This window comes from Musa acuminata, chromosome BXJ1-4, assembly GCF_036884655.1.
Source record: "Musa acuminata AAA Group cultivar baxijiao chromosome BXJ1-4, Cavendish_Baxijiao_AAA, whole genome shotgun sequence".
Lineage (NCBI taxonomy): Eukaryota > Viridiplantae > Streptophyta > Magnoliopsida > Zingiberales > Musaceae > Musa > Musa acuminata.
In genome coordinates, this window is record NC_088330.1 from 42,095,891 (window position 1) to 42,117,530 (window position 21,640).

The following is a 21,640-nucleotide window of genomic DNA, read 5'->3' on the forward strand; positions in this document are numbered from 1 at the left end:
ACTAGGGTTATAAGTGGTCTCTCTTTATTCTCATTTATTCCCATTGATGTCATCTGTCATCACCAACTAAAACGTTAAAATTATTTATCTATCTTATATATATATATATATATATATATATATATATATATATATATATATATATATATATATATATATATATATATCTAATAATATTAAAATAAATAAATCTAGATATTTATTTTTATTATCGACATAATTTTTTAAAATATAGAAACCAGGAAGGTTAACTAACTATAGAAATAATTTCTAATTAGCCTTGGAACCTCATCATCTTTGAATTTGAATTTGATTCAGATCAATTAAGATATTAACAAAAAATAGAATATTATATAAGTGACAAATGTTCTTGGATGCATAAAATTCTATATCTACAAAAAATAGCATAAATTTATGGATCAAATATTACTTGTTACACATAATGGACTGCCCGGGTTAATTGTGAAGAAACAGGATCAAGAGAAATAGGTAGCTAATGTTTGATGAGGATGCATGTTTGGAATGATAATGAAGACAGCAAGAATCAAGATCATGAGGCCACCAATCTCTCTAAATTTATTCCTGTATTAGAAAACATCTTAGGCATGCTCATGGTATTATTGTGTGATTCCAGAAAGCACTGAGCCATGCGGATGAACATAGTAAACCTACATTGTCTGGCAAAAAATTACACGACAGGATGGCAGTAGCCAAAGACAACCAGCATGGCCCCTTTATATTAATATCTATATGTAAGTATGCATCGAGAGAATAAATTGTCATCGATGTGCAACATGCAGTTCATCTAAAAGAGAACACAAGAAACAAATTGAACAGACATAAGAATGAAGATAATACATGCAGTTCATCTAAAAGAGAACACAAGAAACAAATTGAACAGACAATGGAGTTCACAATAGCACGATGCAGTTTCCACAATAGTCAGCAATATAAAAACCACCACTCATGATTTTCTTTATAGCACATCCACAAGCCACAAAATTGAGATAAATGATACCAGAGAAACAGAAACCATGGCAAAGAGGAAGATGATTAGAGTCTGTAGCTAATAAAGATAATCCATTTTTGAAGTATCATCAGCGCAACCTCCTAGCCTCCCTTTCAGACTCGAGAAGTGTAAGGATATCACCTTCCCTCACTGGGCCCTTAACGTTCCTCATGATCAGCCGGTTTTGGTCGTCCAAGAACTTAACCCTAACCTGGGTAACCTGACCTCTAGATCCAGTTCGGCCCATCACCTTCACCACAACTGCAAGCTTAGCTTGAGCATCCATTGCTGTTCATTAAATTTAATGTGGAATGCAATCAGATCAGTTGCTCAACATAAATCAACATCTAGAAGAAGATGAAGAACATAGCAGCTCAACAATAAAAAAAATATCAAAGAAAACAAAACTTGGTGAGCATATTGGATGGTACTAGTATCAACTGCAAGTCAACCTCTATCAATAAAGTAGATATGTCAACAAAGAGGTCAGTGATGATTCTATTAGTCGCATTCACAATCTGCCATTAGCAGGACAGAGCATCCGTGTGAGTATATTTTGCTCAAAGTAAGCTGTAACTTGTCACTTCATGATATGAAAGTTGACACACACACACAACATGTGGTCTACAATAAGTGCTATTGCCTCACAATGGAAAGAAAACAAGATAAAATGACATACCAACTGAGTATTATATTCATCAGTAAAAAGTTCCAAAAGTGCCACCATCAAGGACCTGAGATCTGACAGGTCAAAAAGACCTAGAATAACTATATGAATTATTCAGATATCAATCATCTGGTACAAATTTTCTGAACAAGTTCCGAGAAAAGATTGTGCATAATCGAACAGCTTGGTGCTAGGTGAGCACCAAGTTGTCAGTTGCACTTGCAGACATGAAAAATGTTTGCGCAGTACCAAAAGCTAATGCTACTATCGTAACAGTGGGTGTTCCTATGGCAGCAATATATGCATACACACAGGTATTACCACCATCTAAAACAAACTGAACAAAAAAATTAAAAGAATATGGAAAATGGAGATACAATGAAAACAAACCTAAGACAGCATAGCACCTCCACCAATGCTAGTCTGCTTGACTATAAGGATTGAGCTTCTACTAAAACTATCTAATCCTGCAGTGTTTTTTTCACTCTCTCCCAGTGAAGTCACCGGGCACTCTCCTAGGCGTGGCGCTTGCCTTCAACTATCTAATCCTGTAAGTGGTCCAGGCAGTGGGGGCACGCCCGAGCCAAATCCAGTTTCGACCAAACCAGATCAATGTCTCTTCCAAACCTATGGATGATCTAAGTGTCAATATTTTACTTGATTTGAGGCCTCACATGGATGATTTAAGTGTCTAACATGTATATAACTTTTTAATACAACTAAACATATATGGGGAAAAAAATTTCTAATATGTTTGCAGTACTCAGCACTTATCGAGAAAAATCCTATTTCTATCGTCTGACACAAAAATGAGGCAAACACCACAACATTTTGAACCCCTCTGTGCTTCATGGAATCATAATATGGAAGTGAAATGGCAAACTTTGCAATCAAAAGAGGAACTTCTGACCTGAGTTGCAAGGAAAAATACAACACTTAAACCTCTTCTACTCCTATATCTAGATACACAGCTCATATAGCTCAAAATGATACCTCCAGTAAACTGTAATTCCTTCTACTTCAAAGATAAAGAAGAGCTACGATGGATTTGTATCCACCGTTAGGGTTCAAAGAAGTGATAAAGAAGGTTCACCGAAACTGACTTTCCGTTCTCCACCAACTCGTTAGAGATCTGGAAACTTCTTCAATCAAAATATTGTTCCAATAAAAAAACAGTACAATTTTCTTTCAAAAAAGATGGATTTTGGAGGAAACATTTCGAAATCGATCTCCTGTAACATACATCGCATCATGTTTAGATTTGAATCTCAACCAAAATCACTATAAGAAACTAAAGATTCAGTCCGTCCGACCAGAACTGTACAAGATCATCTTGACTAGCATAAATATCATATGCTATGTATAAGATGTAGAAGAAAGAAAGCGCGGATGACATGCCCCGATCATACTACAAAGACACCACAGAATCCATTGCTAAGAGAAGGAAGGAGAAAACAGAGAGAGAAAGAGTTCTTTGTTCTCAAACCTTGCCGAGATCGATTCAAGATGAAGAATCCACGCCGCACGCCTCGGTCGCTCGTCCGGAGAAAGCCAAGAAACCCTAGTTTATATAGACGAAGAGTGAAATGTGGGCCGGGCAGGGCACGGTTCGACGGAAGACGAGTTGGCTAATCGGCCGGGCCGAACTGAACCAAACCGAGGTTTCATGGGTTCACAATGTGATGTCTCAAGATTGTCCCGTTCTCTAGTCAAAATTGGTCAAACTTGATCCAAGAACCAAATCGATTAGATGCAATTCGAGTCAATGTTGTACTCTTCCCTCTTCTTACACTAGTTCAAGAAAATTTAGGTGATCCAAAGACAATCCATGGTTACAACACTAGTTTTAAGAGAAGATACAGGACAGGAGCCAAAGACAGTACATAGTTACAACCGAGTTCCATTGGAAGGTGATCTGTTCTTCTTCACTGCCATTGCTTTGTGACAGCAAAACTTTAGTGGGAGAGTAGATGTGGCCGGACGATCAAGTCCTGCAAGGCAAATGACAGAGGGGAGGGAGATCCCACAGCGTATCTGAAGGGTCGTGCACCATGTCGAAGTACTCCTGGACTCCGTTCATGGCGTAGAGCGACGCCGAGAACTGCCGCTCCACCTTCATCCTCTCGAACTCGGAGATCTCCGGGCCAACCTTGGGCAGTTCGAGACAATCAAACAGCCACGAGTCCGACGGCAATGGCGAGGATGACCAGAACTCGAGATCCTCACCGCCATTGCTAAAGCACGGCCTGTACACTTCATCAGCCATTTGGCTGATGTCCTGCTGGCTCTCGAGACAGGAAGCAACACTGCCAAGACTGTTGTTACTAGTGCAGCTTTCAGGTTCTATGCTGCTCGAAGCGGCACTACTTGCGCCAGTGCAGGTTGCAGAAGGGTCGCAAGGAGAAATGTTGGACGGGGAAGGATTGCTAGCGCTGGTAGTCTGCTTCTTGAGGTTGAGAAGATTCTGAATCCTCGACGCGAGAGGGGAGTCCGTGGCGACATGGGTGATGAAGTTTGTGCGAGTGTTGGAGCCACGGAGGAGGCAGGCGGCCTCGTCGTAGGCCCGGGCGGCCTCCTCCGCCGTCTCGAACGTCCCCAGCCACATCCTTATCTTCTGCGTGGTGTCCTTGATCTCTGCCACCCATCTTCCCGATGGTCTTTGCCTCACACCTACAAACTTGCTGCTGCTGCTGCTCTTGCTCCTCTTCTTGGATCTGCTTGCTGGTTTACAGACAGGGATCTGGCGTGGATGCCTCTGAGGTTGGAAGTGGATTTCCATGGATGTGATGGTGGGTTGTGGAGCTTGGCGTTGGACGAGGGAGAAGGAAGAGAGGATGAGTTTCAATTATTGGGGAGGGGAGGGGAGAGAAGATATATTGCAGGGATGATTGAGTTAATGGAGGGCTTGTCATGTCCTTCTTGTCAGTTTGCTGTTTGGACTTTGTGGTGTTCAGGTTGATGACTGAGCATCCTATGAGAAAACAATGAGAATGTAGTTTGTGCTGAACATGTCTAAAGCTCACAGAGCACAGTGCTTCTTCATGGTTATACCAATCTACCCTTATAATTGACATGGAGGCATCAAACTCTTTGTCATTGACAGTAATATTCTCTCTCTAAGTTGTTCATAGGATTCAAGTGGTGTGGCTGTTAAACCATTGGTTTTTGCATGCCAATAAGCTGATGATTCTTCCATTCAGGGGACATATCTGCCAATACAATGGAGGACAAGAACACTAAGGGCATCAAGAAGTCACCCACCTTGTTCTTGCTGGGTCAACTCCTACGAGGCAGAGACGTCATGGACGCACGACCATTCGCCATTTGGCAGAAGCTGAGAGCTCTTCGTGGTACCCGACGACATGGATGCATACAAAGCTGCATCTTAAGCGAAGGAAGAAAGGGACAACGACGTAGTTCCAACATTAGGTGAAAAGGGTGAAAGAACTCAAACTGGCTATTGAAAGGAAAAGCAAAAGAATGGAACATAAAATACTTTGCTTTTGCTCCTCAGAAGTTGCAGATTGGAAGATGATCTCTCAGGTATTAACAATTCAGAAGAACTGTTCATCTTGGAAATTAAATTGCCTCACCATTTTGAAGAACAAAAGCTGCATGTATCAATATACAATGGATTATTAAAAGGCCATCAAAGTCATGGCAGATAAGCATATCATACAGGCCTGTTTATGAGTTAGAACATGCAGTCCTCTCATTCCTAAGTATACTTTTGATAGCTTTTTCTTTTTTGGTACAATTCTTGACATATATCAATGATATACACTAAACTTATACTTCTAGAGATAAAGTCGAATTTCTTAAAGGATATATATACTAAACTTAAGTTTGAGGAGGTGGTTTTGTTGGTATAATGGTATAATATGGAGTGGTTAGGAGGTCCATAGTGTCTCTTTCATGTTCTTGAATGTCCCAAGACAAGCTTATTTTTGTTTATACAATTGAGAGATTCGTGTCTGGTGACCTGAAGACCAATCTCATGAATGACATCTCCACCTAATATAAGTTTATCTAAGTTCAAAGATGCCAAAACTTTATCTATCAAAAGAAGAAAAAGAAGCCAAACTAGTGATGGAATCAACAGTAGGAATTAGTTCAACTGAACAATTTATTTGATGGAGGAGGTCATCCCAAGCTTATTAGAATTGAGTGATGACTGTTTCAGTAGAATGGATCCATGAAGCATGCAATGAGATGCCAAAAAACAAATAATTCCACCAATGTTGATTTGTTTGCTTTTGAGATCTTCTAAGATGAGCAAATTTAAACACCAAATATAAGTTCAATGAAAAATTTGAATCAATATGTTGAGCTCATATTGTTGGAACAGCAATACTAAAATATCCTCTGATTAAATTGTTGTCTTATTATTATCCACGTAAATAGAAATTTTTTGTTTATAAAAACTTGATCACTTTAGGTCATAAAAAAAATCTTATATCGACCGAATTGATAACACAAACACGAAAAGAAAATAGCTTGATAAAAGAAAACGTAAAAAGGAGATATATCGAGAGAGTAGTGATAAAAGCATTGTTACACAAATGATAGGTCTTATGTTTGAGTCCATATGTGAGCGTCATGTATATGATATAATATAATAATTTTTTTCCTAATTTTAGATAAAATAATAAGAGTCTTTAACATTCAAATTTATTGTTTTAGGTGTCACCAATAAAAAATTATATTATCTGCAAGGCCTCAAATCATCTCCCTCCTTGTTAATGTTGCAAAGATTAACAAGGCAAATGCCTGAGAGGGAACAATTAGTTCACTTGCATCACCAAGCAAAGTTTCTTCTTTGGATGGATCACAAGAAGGATGAATCCTTTATCAGTGGTGGCTACATCCACAAGAATTAGATACAAGAAGAAAAGAAATGCCAATGCTGGTCACATCTCCAATTACAAAACAGTATCACAGTGCCAATAAGCAAACCTTTCAACCTCAGAACATCTAGTCTGAGTGTAGCAGGCAAAGCAAAGAATGCTTCACCTCAATCACTCTTTGAGGGGAAGAACACCTCACAGTCAATAGAACTGCAGCAGATTCGTCTAGCCAAACCTCCATTTGACTAAAGTATCAAAGCAAATGCATATCAGTAACAGGTTTTTAGATGATGCTTTATTTGTATTCCACAAACATGACAAAGCACTGAAAGAAGGTGAGATCATATAATTGCTGAGGCAATACAGTCTTTTACTTCATCTATACTTCTAACCAGACAAGAAATAACGTCGACGAAAGCACCATAAGAATGCATACATGATACACTCATCAAACTGAGTGCAACCGTGAAGGAAGAGAATCGATGAAGGAATCACAGCAAAGAATTAGTCCGCCGTTGCTCAGCAGACGAAGTATCCAACGACGAGGGCCGACAACGAGGCGAGGACGGCAGCGGGTGCAGCCAGGGTGGCAGCGGCGCCAGAGGAAGGGCCAGGGGCGGGAGCGTCGGTAGCGACAGCCTTCTCCACCAAGGAAGATGCCGCGACGACAGCCATCACGGCGACAGCGAAGAGCCTGAGCTTAAGACCAGCTTCCATTGTTGGTAACGACAAAGGTTGATTTCAGAAGGATGAGAATAAGAGACAAGTGGGAATGCCTTCATGTGGTGGTGCGGTGGATTTATACGGTAGAGAGAGGTAGGAGTTGGAAGGGAAGAGGAAGGAAGGAAGGAAGCTGTCATGGTTGGAGGAACGGCTGTGGAAGAAAGGAAGGAATGAGTGGCTGTGAACGGCGATGGGCGCATGTCGACGACTGGGTGTAGGGAAGAGACGTGCGGCCAACCTTTCATATATATATATATATACACACTTTTTTTGACCAAATTCTAATTTTATTTTCCTTGGGATGTAATGTTGGTTGTCATCAGAATTTACATGAAGCTTAACTTGATATGATATAGGCATCAAAAAGAGTATCTTATACTTTGTTGGCATGGAATATGAAATAATGTAATTTTCCTTGTTTGATATATAACTATAGTTTTATTTTCAAACGTACGTTGGTCTTTAATTTCTCAATTAGATTAATCCATAAAATCTAAAATGAGTTAGCAGTAATGTTTTCATATCATGATTTCTTATTGGATTTGATCCTCAATCTCAAACATATTGATTGTTGTAATGAAGGCCAACTTCAAAGAACATAATACATGGTATCACTATATGAATCACCAACTAGGAAATGTGGGTAGGAAATAAGTATAAGAAGACTGACGTCTACATATGTCATTTGGGGATTCGAAGGGTAGGAGAAAAATATCTTGTTTGGGTGATTTTCTAAAAAAATTATTGGTATTTCTATTTTTTTACTAGTTTTAGACTGTTATAGTATTTTTATTTAACTCATTTGTAATATTTTTTAATATTTATTAAGGCATTGAAAGGATATTAGTATTTGTTATTTTTTTATTATTTTCAATTTAAACTTTAAATATTCTTAAGGTATCCCATTGTAAATAGATATATATATGTCCTTAATTTATAACTTAATTTTAATAAAATATTTTTATTCATTTCCTATAACTTTTTTTCTTGACTTAATTTTAATAAAATCTTTTCATTCATTTCCTATAACTCTTTTTTTCCACCTCTTTTACTCCTCTTAATCGCCTAAGGTGATGTAAAAAGATGAAAAATAAAATAGATGATAAAATGAGACAAACTAAAGATTGAATAGGAGGTAAGAAATATTTTTTATATTTATTATAGTAATTTAACTTTTTAAGGGTTATGTACATATATCTTTTATGTCATTAATATTAACCTGAAAAATATGAATAGTATAATATTATTTGAAAAGATTGTGAATAATAAGCAATTATGAATAGTAAAAAAGAAATTCTAAATAGTAAGTTATGTATTGAAAATATTATAAATGTTATTAAAAAAATACTATAAGTTACATCTTATTATGTCTTTTTGGTTGTTATTGCTTGTAGATCATTATAATATATTTTTTTTTATGCTTTTAGTTAGTTTAATTGAGGATAAAAGTTTATTTATATTATTTATAATATTTTCAAGTAAGTTTTATTATATTTTTATTATGATATCAAAATATTATAATAAATTAATTTTAATTTTTTATTTAGATGTTTTATTCTTAAATTGTTATAAATACATATTTGAATCATAGTATGATATATCAAATAATTATTTTGTATATTTTGATTTCATTTATCTCATCTATAATATTTTCAAGTATGTTTTATATCATTTTCATTCTGATAGTAACATATCAAAAAATCATAATATATGGAAAATTTATGAGGAACAATTTAAATATTTTTTAATTAAAAAATATTTTCCCAAAAAAATATAGGGGTACTAATAAGAAAATACCTAGAGAAATCGCCTATCCATTTTACCCATTTACGGTTTTCCATTTCCTCTATATGAAGAGACCAATCACTAGAAAGGTAGAAAAGAGTGGTAGAGAAGAACCTTTAACTATCGAGCAGCGCCTCAGATCGAACTCTCCTTGTGCGGTGCAAACGATAGTCATCCATCTCGGAACACACGGAGCACGACGCCGAGCAGGTTTCGAGTGCGATGGAAGCGGCATCGGGGGCGGCGGCCGGAGACGTAGAGAGCAGTGCTGCTGTGAATCGCTGGACGGTGTCGACGAACTGGATCGTCACCGGGGGATCCCTCCATGACGCCATATCCTTCGAGACTTCCGAGGAGGACGCCCCCACCGCCCCCGGGATCTCGACGCCTCTTATTCTCCTCAGGCCCCCGGCAGACGCGGCGGCTGAGGAGGAAGAGCTCGGCTTCCTTCCCTGCGAGGTGACGGGTAAGTCCACTGACCTTGACATTATCTTTGGTAGATTGTGCAATACATCAAATTGGCAAACGATTGTAGTGGATGATATGAGGGGAGGCTTTGATCTTATATGATTTCCGATGCAACAATATTTTTGGTTGATTCGATGTGGGCTTCCGTGATGTGGGGCTCCATTGATGTCTGGAACCAATTATACTGAAGTATTTCGGGAATTCTTCTTTTGGATCCTTCCAATCCACAGAATTTTAGGGTTTCAAGTTCATTGGAACGAGTATCTGCAACCAGTTAACTAATATCTGAGGTTGATTTTTAGATATATCCTTCTCTCAACCAAGCTTATATGGTTCTGGTGCCATCAAGTTCCCCTTCTTTCTCATCAATTAGGATTCGTGCTATCTTCTTTATGTGTGTCAGTGTGAGAAATGACATGAAAGAGTTCTACTAAATAATTACGTATGATATATACTACAATACTCAATTTTAGGTGTGTCAGAGGGAGGGAGGGAGAGCAATCGATAAAAAATGTTTATTTAGTGATGAAGCTAACCCTAATTCTGGTTCCATCAAGTTCCCCTTTTTGGTCATCAAGCAATTTCCCCCCTCGTTTGGCAATTGACTCTAGGATCCTTTTCTGCAGTGGCAATTGCTTCCCTAAGATTTCCTAGGTAGTTGCTCGAGATGGGATGTACACTTTTCTTTATGAAATTGCTTGGTCAAGATATAGTCGTGGGTTAGGATATGTTCCGCTCAACAAGGGCTTCTCTAGTTTGAGAGTGAGGAACTTCCATGATAATACACAAGGTAAAAGAAGCAATACTGGGAATAAGGAAAAAAGGTATGCCTTTATGCTTTAACAGTTCTCATATATGTACAAGAGTTGTGGGAGAAAAATTTGCTGTTTAGAGATCTGTCGTCCAATGAAATCTTTACTAGACGAGGTAACTAGAATTTTCCATACAAATTCTTATAACAAAATAACTTGTCTTCCTGTTCTATTCGAGTATTAGGATTCTTAGATCCAATTAGATGCAATATAAATATAGAGTTTTTCTATAACATCAACTAAACATATTGAAACATAATACATATAAATATAATTGAATAATGAAAAATATAACTCTATTATCGCCAAGAGTTGCGGGAGGCTTGGACTTTTTTTTTCCTTACTTGGCTGCAAGTGGACTGGAAGCTTTTCTCCATCCATCTTCACTAGGATTGGCTGTCCATTTCTACCTTTAGCTGGATGGACCTCTTTTGCTTATCTTGAGCCATGAAGTAGTCCTCCATTGATTAGTTATTGTGTTACATATTGCTCTATTACGCCCATATCTTGCTAAACTGGCCTTCTTGTGCTGAATCCTGCTGAACCAACGTGCGAGGATTGTACCTAGCTATAAGACCCGTATTTTTGCCATTTGATGCCCCAGTAGGTTGATTTATGATTGAATAAACTCCTGCAAAGCTGCAAACTGATGTGAGTCCAGGTTTGGACCACATGCTGATTGGTACCTATTATAAATTATAATAAAACTATGACATATATGCTTTGTGGTGACAAGCATCACTTGAAAATTTTAATTTATTAATTACCTATAGAAGTGCCAATTATCTTTTTCAGTCGCCACCAGCAACTCTCTCTCTCTCTCTCTCTCTCTCTCTCTCTCTGCAGTCTCTCCTCCCTGTTTAATCTGTTCTTGTTTTCTTTTCTTCCTCATTATATGATCGTGGTTCAATACTCATGATACTACCTCCCACATCCATGTAATCCAATCTCAATTTATGATTATATTTGATCAGTTTAGGCACAAGTCCAGCTTGAGCCTAGTTTATGTGTGGTGCCAAGCCTTTTATTGAGTTTTAGATTATTATAATTTGTTGCATTTATTTTGTCATCATTCTACTTAGGATAAGTTATCCAGACATCCATTATTATAAACTAATTCCTATATGCTAGAGTTTATTTGAACATGAATGGTAGTCAAAATTAAAGTTATAGAAAAGGTATTAGGCTCATTGGCTGTTTATTGACTTGGTCTTAAGATCACTTAGATGAACTAATAATTGGAGCATATGAGAGAAGCTCGTGACAGAAATATTCACTTGAATTGGTTTCTTGTGAAAAGAATATCATCTGCCAGTTGTGTTTTGTGCATTCTCTATCTGTTCATTGTTTAATAATTCTGTTCTTCCTCATTTTACATCTATAACTTTCATGTCATCTGTGTTCAACAACAAAACCACACATCTCTATGATGAAATCATTTAAAAATTATGAAGTTATATCAGTTCAGGTGTTATTATTTGAATTTAAATACTCATGGGAAGCAAGAATAATAAAGTTATATCAGTACTTCAGATTGCTTGTTTTGACTTTGTGGACAGAAGCATTTATCGGCTGTAACTCAACTTATTGAGGTTTGTGTACCTTCCTAGACTATATGGATGCACTTCTTCTGAGAACTATAGTTTGTTAAAGCACCAATGCATTACTGAATCATTGCATCTTTCTCAAACAGCAGCCATCTTTTCGTTCTTTAGCTAATTTAGCAATTATTTGCTCTGCTGCAGTTTGTTTGAATAGAAAATATGAAATACATAGGATATATGCTCGCAGTACAGCTCGGGTATACGAGGTATACTATGCCACAGACAAGCAGAATAAATGCAAGGAATATCTGTGCACTGTGCGCTGTGGTGTTGCTTCTGAAGAAGTGACACCATCTTCTGATGTGGTTTCTTTCGAATGTGAGAATGGAAGTTATGCAACTTCAGATAAACAAGACAAGATGTCTCTTGCTGATAGTAATAGTAGCAATGAGGATGGTTGGGTAGAAGTGAAGATACCTGACACCCCTTCACATGATCACAAAATTAATGTTCTATCAAGGAAAATTGATGGAAATTCCAACACAGATTGTCAGGTAATTATGGTTTCGTACCATTTTATTATGCGTCACTTTGTTTGTCATTTTATTCTTAGTTTCTTACAACTTGTGACTTGCAGATATATTATGAGGCAACAGCTGATATTTCAGATGCCAGTCCTTGTATGTCTGTCACACTACGCTTCCTGTCACTTAATACCAAGACTTGTGTCCATGTGTCAGAGATTTACATATATGCTGACCCTGTTGAAACCGACACTCCATGTGCTCCTGTCAGTATGGGGGAAAATTTTGGAGGAAATTCTCTATTAGCCATGTTTATGCCAAGTCTTTTGCAATTATCTAAATCGGGAACTAGCACACAAGACAATTTTTTTGGTGCCTCGGCATTGCGTAAGTATCAGTATGGTGTGCAAAAGGAAGCCGAGCTAGTAAGCTCAGATATGGCAGTTGTTATGCCACAAGAAGCAACATCTGATAAGGTAGATTGTACACTGGGGCTTGATCAGAAACAGGTTCAGTTAAAACCAGAAAATACATTTTCCACATCAGACCAGAGGATAACCAACCAAGAAGTACCATCTTGCTCGGTGGATCAAAAATTGAATCAAGTACGTGATCAGAGTGAGATAAAACCAGAAAACATGCAGTTGGGATCTAATCAGAAAATAACAGAGAGAGAACCATCTTCAAGTACCTCTATACAGGAAACCAAGGCAAGAACTGAAAATGTACAATCAACATATAGTGAGAAACAAATTGGTCTTGTTCATATGTCAAAATCATCTGCTCAACAAGAATACAAAGCAGGTGATCGTATTGAAAGGGTTCTGGATGAACTTGTTTCGAGGGTGACAAGAATAGAAGCATTCTGTTCAAGATTTGAGGAAAGCTTGTTAAAGCCGCTCAGTTGCATCGAGACAAGACTTCAGAACCTGGAGAGGCTATTTCACACTGCAGGAGGTCAGTTTCCTCGACAAGGTGCATGTACAAGGATATCAGCCCCAGAATTTTCATCCGATTTAGAAAATGACAGTTTGAACCCTTCACCTGCATCAGGGGATAACGATAAGGATGATACTGTTCTTCATGATCCACCATTACCAGTTGATGCCATGCTGCATCCATCATTACCGGCTTCTGGTGTTACAGGCTGTGTCCCGGATTCTAGGATATACCCAGGTCTGGTACTTAAGGCACCTGAATTCTCCAACGAAGATGATGAATGTTTAAAGTATGATGCTGGTCTAGCTTCTGATGCTAATTGTAGTCAGGATAAGAAGCTTTGTTCCACAGGCAACAAAGATTCTGAGGGTATTAAAGATGATGTGAGTTTAGCTTCTGACTTGAACTGTAGTGAAGATAAGAAGCTTTCATCTTTTGACCACGCATTAGCTTCGGCATTGCAAGCATTTTTAAGCTCAAAGCCCAACGCGACTGTGATGGAACCTTACGAGCTTTGTGCTGGTGATGAAAGTGTTCTCAATCCTTCTCTTATTAAAGTTCTCTCTAATGGAGCTGACACTTCTGTCAGCACATTGAATGAAGTAAAGGACACCACGGTTAGTGACTCTTCATTTCCAGTTTCAGGAGCTTCTGAAAGGTCTGTCAGAAATCCTGAATGCGATACTGGTTGTAGTATACGAGGCATCTCAGAGGTCTCTGCTGCTTTAGATGGCTCATCAACACCTGCTGATGCTTTGGTCTCTTTTTTGCCTGCCCCTGTGATGGATTCAGGTTTGATATTCAAGGCACCTGAGTTTTCAAGTGATGAAGATGAGTTTGATAATTATGATGATACGACAGAGACTAATAGTCATAATTTCCATGAAGATGAAGCATACATGCGCATGGATGGTGAAGCGGTCTCTGATTTAGTGGCTTTTCTTTCCTCGGAGAAGCTCAAGACTTCCAACTGCACTTCGAATCTGGTAGCCATTTCATCTGACCCTTACAATGTTGATAAGAGTGAAACATCTTCATTAGTGGTTGGAGTTCCATGTGAAGGAGCTGATGGACTGGACACCCAAAATCATGGAATCAGTACGAAAGATACTGATCTCAGCATCTTGACTACTAAAACTGGTTTGGACTGCAAATGTGATGAAGACGAGCACTGGCTCGAGAGAGCAAGTACCAGTCCCCTTGGGTGTTCCTTGGAAAAGAGAGGCGACAAAGTGAAACTACATGGATATCATTCCACTTCGGCAACTGCATCAGAGGGAAGACTTCTCACGGAGGATCTGTCTCATAATGTGAGTTTTATATCAGATTGTAGTGCTAGCAAGGATTGGCAAGGAGGTCTACTTAATGACAGTGATGATGATCAAGTAGATCCTGGTGGAGCAAGCCTGATCGAACTTGGTAACGGATGGTCCAAGAGCAGTAGCACATTCGCAAGCTTGGTCACCAATTCCATCAAAAAGAAAGATCAGGTTGGCGTCATGGATTCATCAGCTTCCACTGCTGACCACTACGATGGGCAAGCTGCAAATGAAACTGGAAGTATTCATGAGAACACGACGAGTGCCGCTGGCCAAAGCAACGTTGCTTCAAGTGCCAATGACTCCAGCAGTCCCAACGATAATTATGCAGGCTGTAGACTCGAACAAACACCGACTTCAGCTTCATCCTCTGATGATCCAATTTGGGATGTCACGTTTGTTCCTGAAAGAGATTGGAGCAGCGGAGTTCCACTACAAGTTTTGCTGGGCGAATCATGCGATGATGAGGTTCAAGACTCTGCTGCCATAGATGCCACTGAGTACTGTATCGCAACAGATCAGCTTCTCGAAGGGATGGAGAACCTTAGCCTTACAGGCGACACTTCTGACTTACGCAATGACTCTGGCTGCATCAATCAACAAAACTTCCCTAGTTTAATATAGACTGCAAAGAACCGAATAACTGTGTTCAGATGTTTATTGGGTATAAATTTGGTATCAGAATTTAGCATGAAAATAAAGGTAAAGAAGGCACAACAAGACACTCTGTATCGGGACAAGCAGTAGAAAGCTCTATTTGTGGGCATCTGATTCTGTTAAAATCTCATCCCATAACACGTAAGTCCTAACCTAGAAATAATTGATGATAATGATGGGAATCGAAGTCCGACTAGTAATTATACATGAAATAGGAATAGTATATAATTATATTTTGCTTTTTATTTCGTTTTGATTGAGAATGGTCAACATAAATATCGGAGATTACTATTTAAAATTCTCATTTTTTACTATTTATAATTTTATTTTTTTTATAATATATATATATATATATATATATATATATATATATATATATATATATATATATATGCATAAATATTCCTTTTTCTCTTTCTATATATATAAATATTTTATTTTGTTTTTCTTCCTTCTTAAATATTATTTTTTAACACGAGTTCCGTGTCGGACCAAATCTCGAAGACCGAGAATTCAACGTCACCACTTCCATCTTCGTCTTCCTCGGCACCGCTCTTCTTCTCCTTGGCAGACTGGCCTGTTGCTTCGGCTTCCGTCCGTTTTACTTCCGGCTTCTCAGGTGAATCAAGACTTCCTTCTCGATCTGAAGTCGCCATGTATCTCCGTTCTTCTTGTAATTGTTATTTTTGGGCACAATGTCGTGGTCGATGAGTAGAATGTATCGAAGGGATTTTATGCCCGGCCTGCGTCGATGCTACTTCATGCTTGCTCGTAAAGAACACACAGAAACCTCAAGTGGTTGATGGATGGGACCTATTACGCACGAAGGGTCAGAAAGGGATTAAACAAGTCCAAGCAAAAGTAGGCATGGATCCCACTTGTTATATCGATTTCAGCATGTTGCCCTAACATTTAGTTTTAGATCGAGTTGTGAATACTGGTTTTCCTGGTGGAAGAAACTTGAAATCTGTGCTCTACTCTGCTCGTTCTTTGTTTGGCGTTTATGTTTCATCACAACTATTTTAGTCATGGCACAAAATTTTAGTGCTTTGTGGAGCCCACACTTTAGGCCCAAGTAATTTGTGGGCATTGCTGAAGCATCACCATCCAAATGGAGTCATGTCTCTTGGTTCGATTGAGTCTAGATTAGACTTTGAAGATTTTCTATAGGATATAGTCTCATTATTAGTTGATGTTTTATATTTTGTTTTATTGAAAATATGATAAGATATGATCCTATCTCTAACAGGTTCTTGATTACTTGTTACTTTTTAGATGACACATGAGGTAGAATCAGTATGTTATGCAATATCAGAAGTGGTTAAACAAGGTCTTGTGCCCTTCCTTCTTTTCATATGACAAGTGTTTCTTTAATCTTTCTAATCTTCTTCTGATCCAGTTTGTCATCTTCTCACATTTTCACTCTCTTTATGACTTGATATCTATAGTATCATCTTAATTTAAGAATTTTACTATTTTAACATGGTGAGATTTTGCACCATTTGATTGGGAAAGACAATATTGACTTTGTGTGTTTTTCTAATTCAATTAGGACTAAAACTTCTGTCAGACAGGAGGGCTGAGTTGGAATTGAATCAAATTTTGACTTGGAGATGGTGTCATATGGCCGATGAATGAATCTTCTGATCACTCATAAAAAGATGCTAATCAAGTTCTCATCACAATTTTACTTCTGCATTAATAAGTCCCTCTTGTATCTTCAAAATGATCCAACCATTGTTGTTTGAGGCCTTAAAAAGATTTAGTTGAACTCTTGATTTGAACTATTGTATCTTTCTCTATTTATTGATTGGTGTCCTAAAGGCCAATCATAAATATTGAGATTCATACATTATGACACACTTAGTGCCCCTTTTTCTTACCAAAATTGATATCTAATTGGACTTAGGGGTGAAATTAGTTTATTTGTGAGAAATTAGTTTATAAATTGGAAAGTGTGGACTTTGGCAAATAGAGATTCAATCATTTGTGAGAAATTGGGTAGGGGATATTGTTTATTTGATAGGACAGCTTTATAAACGTGACTTGGCATGGAAATGAACCTAAAACTAATAACCCATTTGGATGAGATTATAACACTCTGATTAGTCCTACATCGGAAGTGGGCAAGACTAATATTGACTTATAAAGGTCTGATGGATATACTATATCAACTTCAGTTTAAGTATTTTGACCAATGGTTTAGATGAAATGAAGTTGGTAGGTCAGTTATTTATTAGGCCTGGGTCATGAAAAGAGAATATTGTAACATCCTGATTAATCCCATATCAAAAGTGAGCAATATTTAGGGTAACTTATAAGAGTTTGATGAGTATATAATTATCAACCTCAATTTAAGTATTAAGTATTTTGGCTAATGGTTCAGGTTCAATGAAGTTAATAGGCCAGTTAGTCTTTCAAGTTTGAGTCATGACAGGGATAGCTCTATTGGCATTGGCATCCATACTTTTTTTTTAACTACAATGTAGAAGTATAATAGTGGCTAATTCAACATGACTACATTTCCAAATCGTTTGATTTTTATTCTTGCTAATAACTAATTCACAACTGACTTAAGCTGTTCTAGGGCCATGCTTGTAAAGGTTAATAATGTTTGTTATTTGAAAGTTCCCTTGAATTACTCCTTTTATTAAGTACAACAGCAGTTTCAGTAGTGCTTGTATGTGACATGAGATGTTGCTTACTTTTGTCCTGAACATTAGCTATGAAGCTTATCAAATTGGTTATTTGCAGAAATGGATGGTGTCACTAGCTCAGGCTTGTTTCCATTGCAGCGTTGCAAAATTATCCACCTGGTTTGTTTTAATTAAATTTTTTTCCTAATTACTCTTGTATCAAAGAGACTTCTTTTGACCTCAAAGTTTAGTCAATTATGCAATGCATATGTAGGTTAGGCATGCACAAGGTATTCATAATAAGGGACATGAAAAGGACCATAGAGCATACTCATCTCCAGAATTCTTTGATGCGCACCTTACTCCACTGGGATGGGATCAGGTACGTTTGATACTTTTTTGTAGTCATATGTGCAATTTATGTTCATTAGAGATTTTGTGAGAGAATTCATTGTACCACTCAATAAGCTCATTGTAACAGACTTATTGGGCAGCAAATAGGCCAGTATCGATTGGTACTAATTGGTAAGCTTGTTGCTGAATACCCATATCCTGTTTTCAAAATAACAATAGTTCACAGCTATATCTCTTTCCCTCCTTCGCCACATTCTCTTCTTCGTGTTGCCACCGCCCTTCTCCTCCTACTGATACGTGTCATCACCTCCTCCTTTCCGCATCCTCCTCTTCCTTCTCTTCCACCTCCTCCTCCTCCTCTGGCCAGACTTGTGACAGTCAACATGGAGGTGGATCTGATACATTATACACCGAACCGTACTGCTACAACACCAGGCTGCTTAAGAACTGGCATTGGTACCTTTCTAAGATTTGAAATCTTGGAACTAGTAAACAACCAAAGCTAGCACCTATTTCGTGACAAAGTTTGGAACCATATATGAGATGTGGTAGGAAAATACACTATTGTGCTCTAAAGAAAGATGACCCGAGGTTAAATTAATCAAAGTTATAATTGTTGTGTGAAATGCAATTTGGAGGATTTAGAATTTATATGGTGAAACTATGAAAGTGCATGTAGATGTCAAATTTCTGCATGATTCTGTTACTTGGATAAAAGTGTTACTTGGTGGAGTGCTAATAGCACAGGTTCAATTACAGAGTTGGGTTAGAAATGGGTGTTGCAGATTCAATCAGGTTTTCAATAAACTGCAAGAAAAAATTCAAGAGGCCTTCATGCAAAGTGAGATCAAGAAGTATGTCTATTTTTAAGAAAGATTGATATATGTATGCTATGAGACATGAATAGTTTGTGAGAGCAAATAGATAAAATTCGTTCAGATAAAAACTTCTAACCGACATAAATATGCTCGAGTTACAGTTTATTAATTTTGTATGGTAATATATATGCTTCTTGAGTTTATTCTGGCATCTTTGTTGTTATCAGATGTTCTTTTACTCTTACGATCTTAGGTTACTTTTACAGGTTGATAATCTCCGTAAACACATTAAATCTTGTGGCTTATCAAAGAGAATTGAATTGGTTATTGCATCCCCTTTGTTAAGGTATATTTTGTCCAATTTTCTTGTTTGCACTTAAGTACAAAGAAGCACTAAGAGCGCATGTCAAAGCCATGTACTTAACTTCCTATATGTTTTGAAAATATTGCTATGACTTATTGAGTTTCTTATATTTCCCATCTGGTATTTTGGATTTTAAGCATTATATTTCTTTTGCTTAGGACATCAAAGGTTCTGCCATGGGATCAGATATTCAAGGCATATGATTTACATGATGTGCTGGCATGAATTGATTTATAAATCTTTAAGTGTACTAACAAGGATTTCTGCTGTTTATTAGCATGAAACATTGTAGTGTTTATAGTCTATGGGGCCAGTGTTAGTTTGATTTTGCTATAGTCACTCTGTCATGCAAAGTTGATTCCAAATACGTCCTATGGATTTTGAGTCTAAATCAAGCCTATTTAAAAAAGAAGGATCTAAAGGAGTAAGAAAAACTTTTTTGGTTTTGAATTTAATGTGATCCTCCTTGTGTATTTACCATTTCAATTGCTGTTGAATTGTAAATCTCCAGTGATTACCTACACACATATAAGCTTCTGATGTGAATGGAATATTTGTAAACAGTTGAGGTTTTTCTTTTAAGTTGTTTGTCTTCGTGACCTGAAGAGTAGTTTGTGATCTTAACTTTTTAGTAGCTCAGGAGGGCTGAATGCCCATTCAGTTTTAGAGAATTACTATGTTAGTCCATTGTCATGACCTTACAAGTAATTTTATAACAAATTGTTATAAAAAGCTAATTGAATAGGTCATAATTATTATGTGAAAATTTAATGTCAGGATTAAAATTAAGTATGATAGATCCAAGACAGAAGGTACGTACCTTCTAAACATGATACTTTGGATGTCGCAATGCAACGCACAGTGATCTGCATGCATCATGAATATGCAGAAAAATGAAATCAGACTCTCATTCTCCTCTCTTCCTTTTAATCATTTTTTATATTATCTTCTTATTTTCCGGTCCACTCAGTATTATTGTAATTGATGGCCCTTCCTTTTACTCTTTTCTTATATTCTCTTCTTATTTTCAAGACCACTCAGTATCATTATAATTGATGGAGTAGGGACCTATCGAGAGGTGAGAGAAGAAATCTCTATGATCATAATATGATCTATGGAAGGTTTCACATATATATATAGGTGAGAATAGAGGATCTAAGAAAGGTAATTATGAGAGTTCCTCTCATCAAGGTCATCTCTTAAGATATTCTGATATAAATGGACTTTTTTATTGATCAATGATCTTAATTAGAATCCAATTATATTCTTTGTATTCTTAAACTTTGGAAAGCATTTATAAGCACGTAAATTTAAAAAAAAGTCAATAAATCTAATAAATATAATAATACTAATTAAATCTGATAAGCAATACGAGTTATAACGATTGTATATTATCAATATCATACTTCATTCTATATACTACAATACTGTTAGTATTTCATAATGCAGTCCAAAACAATCCTTGTAAATTGTAAGTTATAAACTACATCTTCTCTAATAAAACAAGTAACATGGAGTGACTCATAGATGTAAATGTATATAATCTCAACGAATTCATAAAACTATATTTTATTATAATATTTAATTGTATTGTAGTTGTAAATTCAAGATTCATATTGATTTTGTACAAATAATCGTATAGAATTTTATAACCAATTTTAATTGAATAATAAATATACTGAGTTTATCACTGTCAAAAGAAAGATGATATCCTAATAATTTTAGATAAAGTAATAAAATTTTTAAAATTATTGAAATATGACATGCATCCGTAAGATTCATTAGATGAATCGTCTCTAGGCATAGGTGATAAGTATTCATTACTATCGCTTACGCTTTAAGATTATTCCCTGTAATGATAATCTCATATGTTCTTTTAGTTTTGAGTTAAAATAACTCTCTGTATATTATTGGTAACATAAGCTGAAGTATTAGAATCAATCCATCAAATATTAAAATGAGATTTCTGAAATGCTTGATTCGAAACATACAAAGGTCAGCTTATACCTTTTTCTTTCAAACAAAACTTTATAGTCCTCTTCACATTGACCTTTTATGCTATAGGAGTAGTATTTTAATGTGTATTTTTTTTTTATGAGTTTGCATAACATTTATAAGTTCAACTAATTTATTTGATAAATTATGCTTTAATCTTTTATTGTTATCAACTCCTT

At 36.8% G+C, this 21,640-nt stretch overlaps 4 protein-coding genes across 5 annotated transcripts; 2 read left to right on the forward strand and 2 right to left on the reverse strand.

Moving 5' to 3' along the window:
- Positions 1-870: 870 nt before the first annotated feature.
- On the reverse strand, positions 871-3,301 carry LOC135671782 (small ribosomal subunit protein eS28-like). Its single transcript, XM_065179982.1, has 2 exons — positions 3,163-3,301; positions 871-1,297 (listed from the first exon to the last, which is right to left on the reverse strand). The coding sequence occupies exon 2, from the start codon at positions 1,293-1,295 to the stop codon at positions 1,098-1,100; it is 198 nt and encodes a 65-aa protein (XP_065036054.1). The 5' UTR covers positions 1,296-1,297; positions 3,163-3,301; the 3' UTR covers positions 871-1,097.
- A 105-nt stretch (positions 3,302-3,406) lies between these two features.
- Positions 3,407-4,561, reverse strand: LOC135671781 (ethylene-responsive transcription factor ERN1-like). The gene has a single exon (XM_065179981.1). It carries the CDS (start codon positions 4,453-4,455, stop codon positions 3,661-3,663), a length of 795 nt encoding a protein of 264 aa, XP_065036053.1. The 5' UTR covers positions 4,456-4,561; the 3' UTR covers positions 3,407-3,660.
- Positions 4,562-9,139: 4,578 nt separating this feature from the next.
- LOC135671783 (uncharacterized) lies at positions 9,140-15,357 on the forward strand. Of its 2 annotated transcripts, XM_065179985.1 has the most exons (4): positions 9,140-9,497; positions 12,057-12,409; positions 12,493-14,110; positions 14,207-15,357. In XM_065179985.1, the coding sequence occupies exons 1-4, from the start codon at positions 9,254-9,256 to the stop codon at positions 15,259-15,261; spliced, it is 3,270 nt and encodes a 1,089-aa protein (XP_065036057.1). In that variant the 5' UTR covers positions 9,140-9,253; the 3' UTR covers positions 15,262-15,357. The 2 variants fall into 2 exon arrangements, with proteins under 2 accessions (XP_065036057.1, XP_065036056.1); XM_065179984.1 differs by having other exon boundaries at positions 12,493-15,357.
- Positions 15,358-15,773: 416 nt separating this feature from the next.
- LOC135672654 (phosphoglycerate mutase-like protein 2) lies at positions 15,774-20,071 on the forward strand. The gene is made up of 6 exons (XM_065181153.1): positions 15,774-15,913; positions 16,570-16,624; positions 18,049-18,110; positions 18,205-18,312; positions 19,369-19,448; positions 19,625-20,071. Exons 2-6 carry the CDS (start codon positions 16,570-16,572, stop codon positions 19,689-19,691), a joined length of 372 nt encoding a protein of 123 aa, XP_065037225.1. The 5' UTR covers positions 15,774-15,913; the 3' UTR covers positions 19,692-20,071.
- The last annotated feature ends 1,569 nt before the right edge of the window (positions 20,072-21,640 follow it).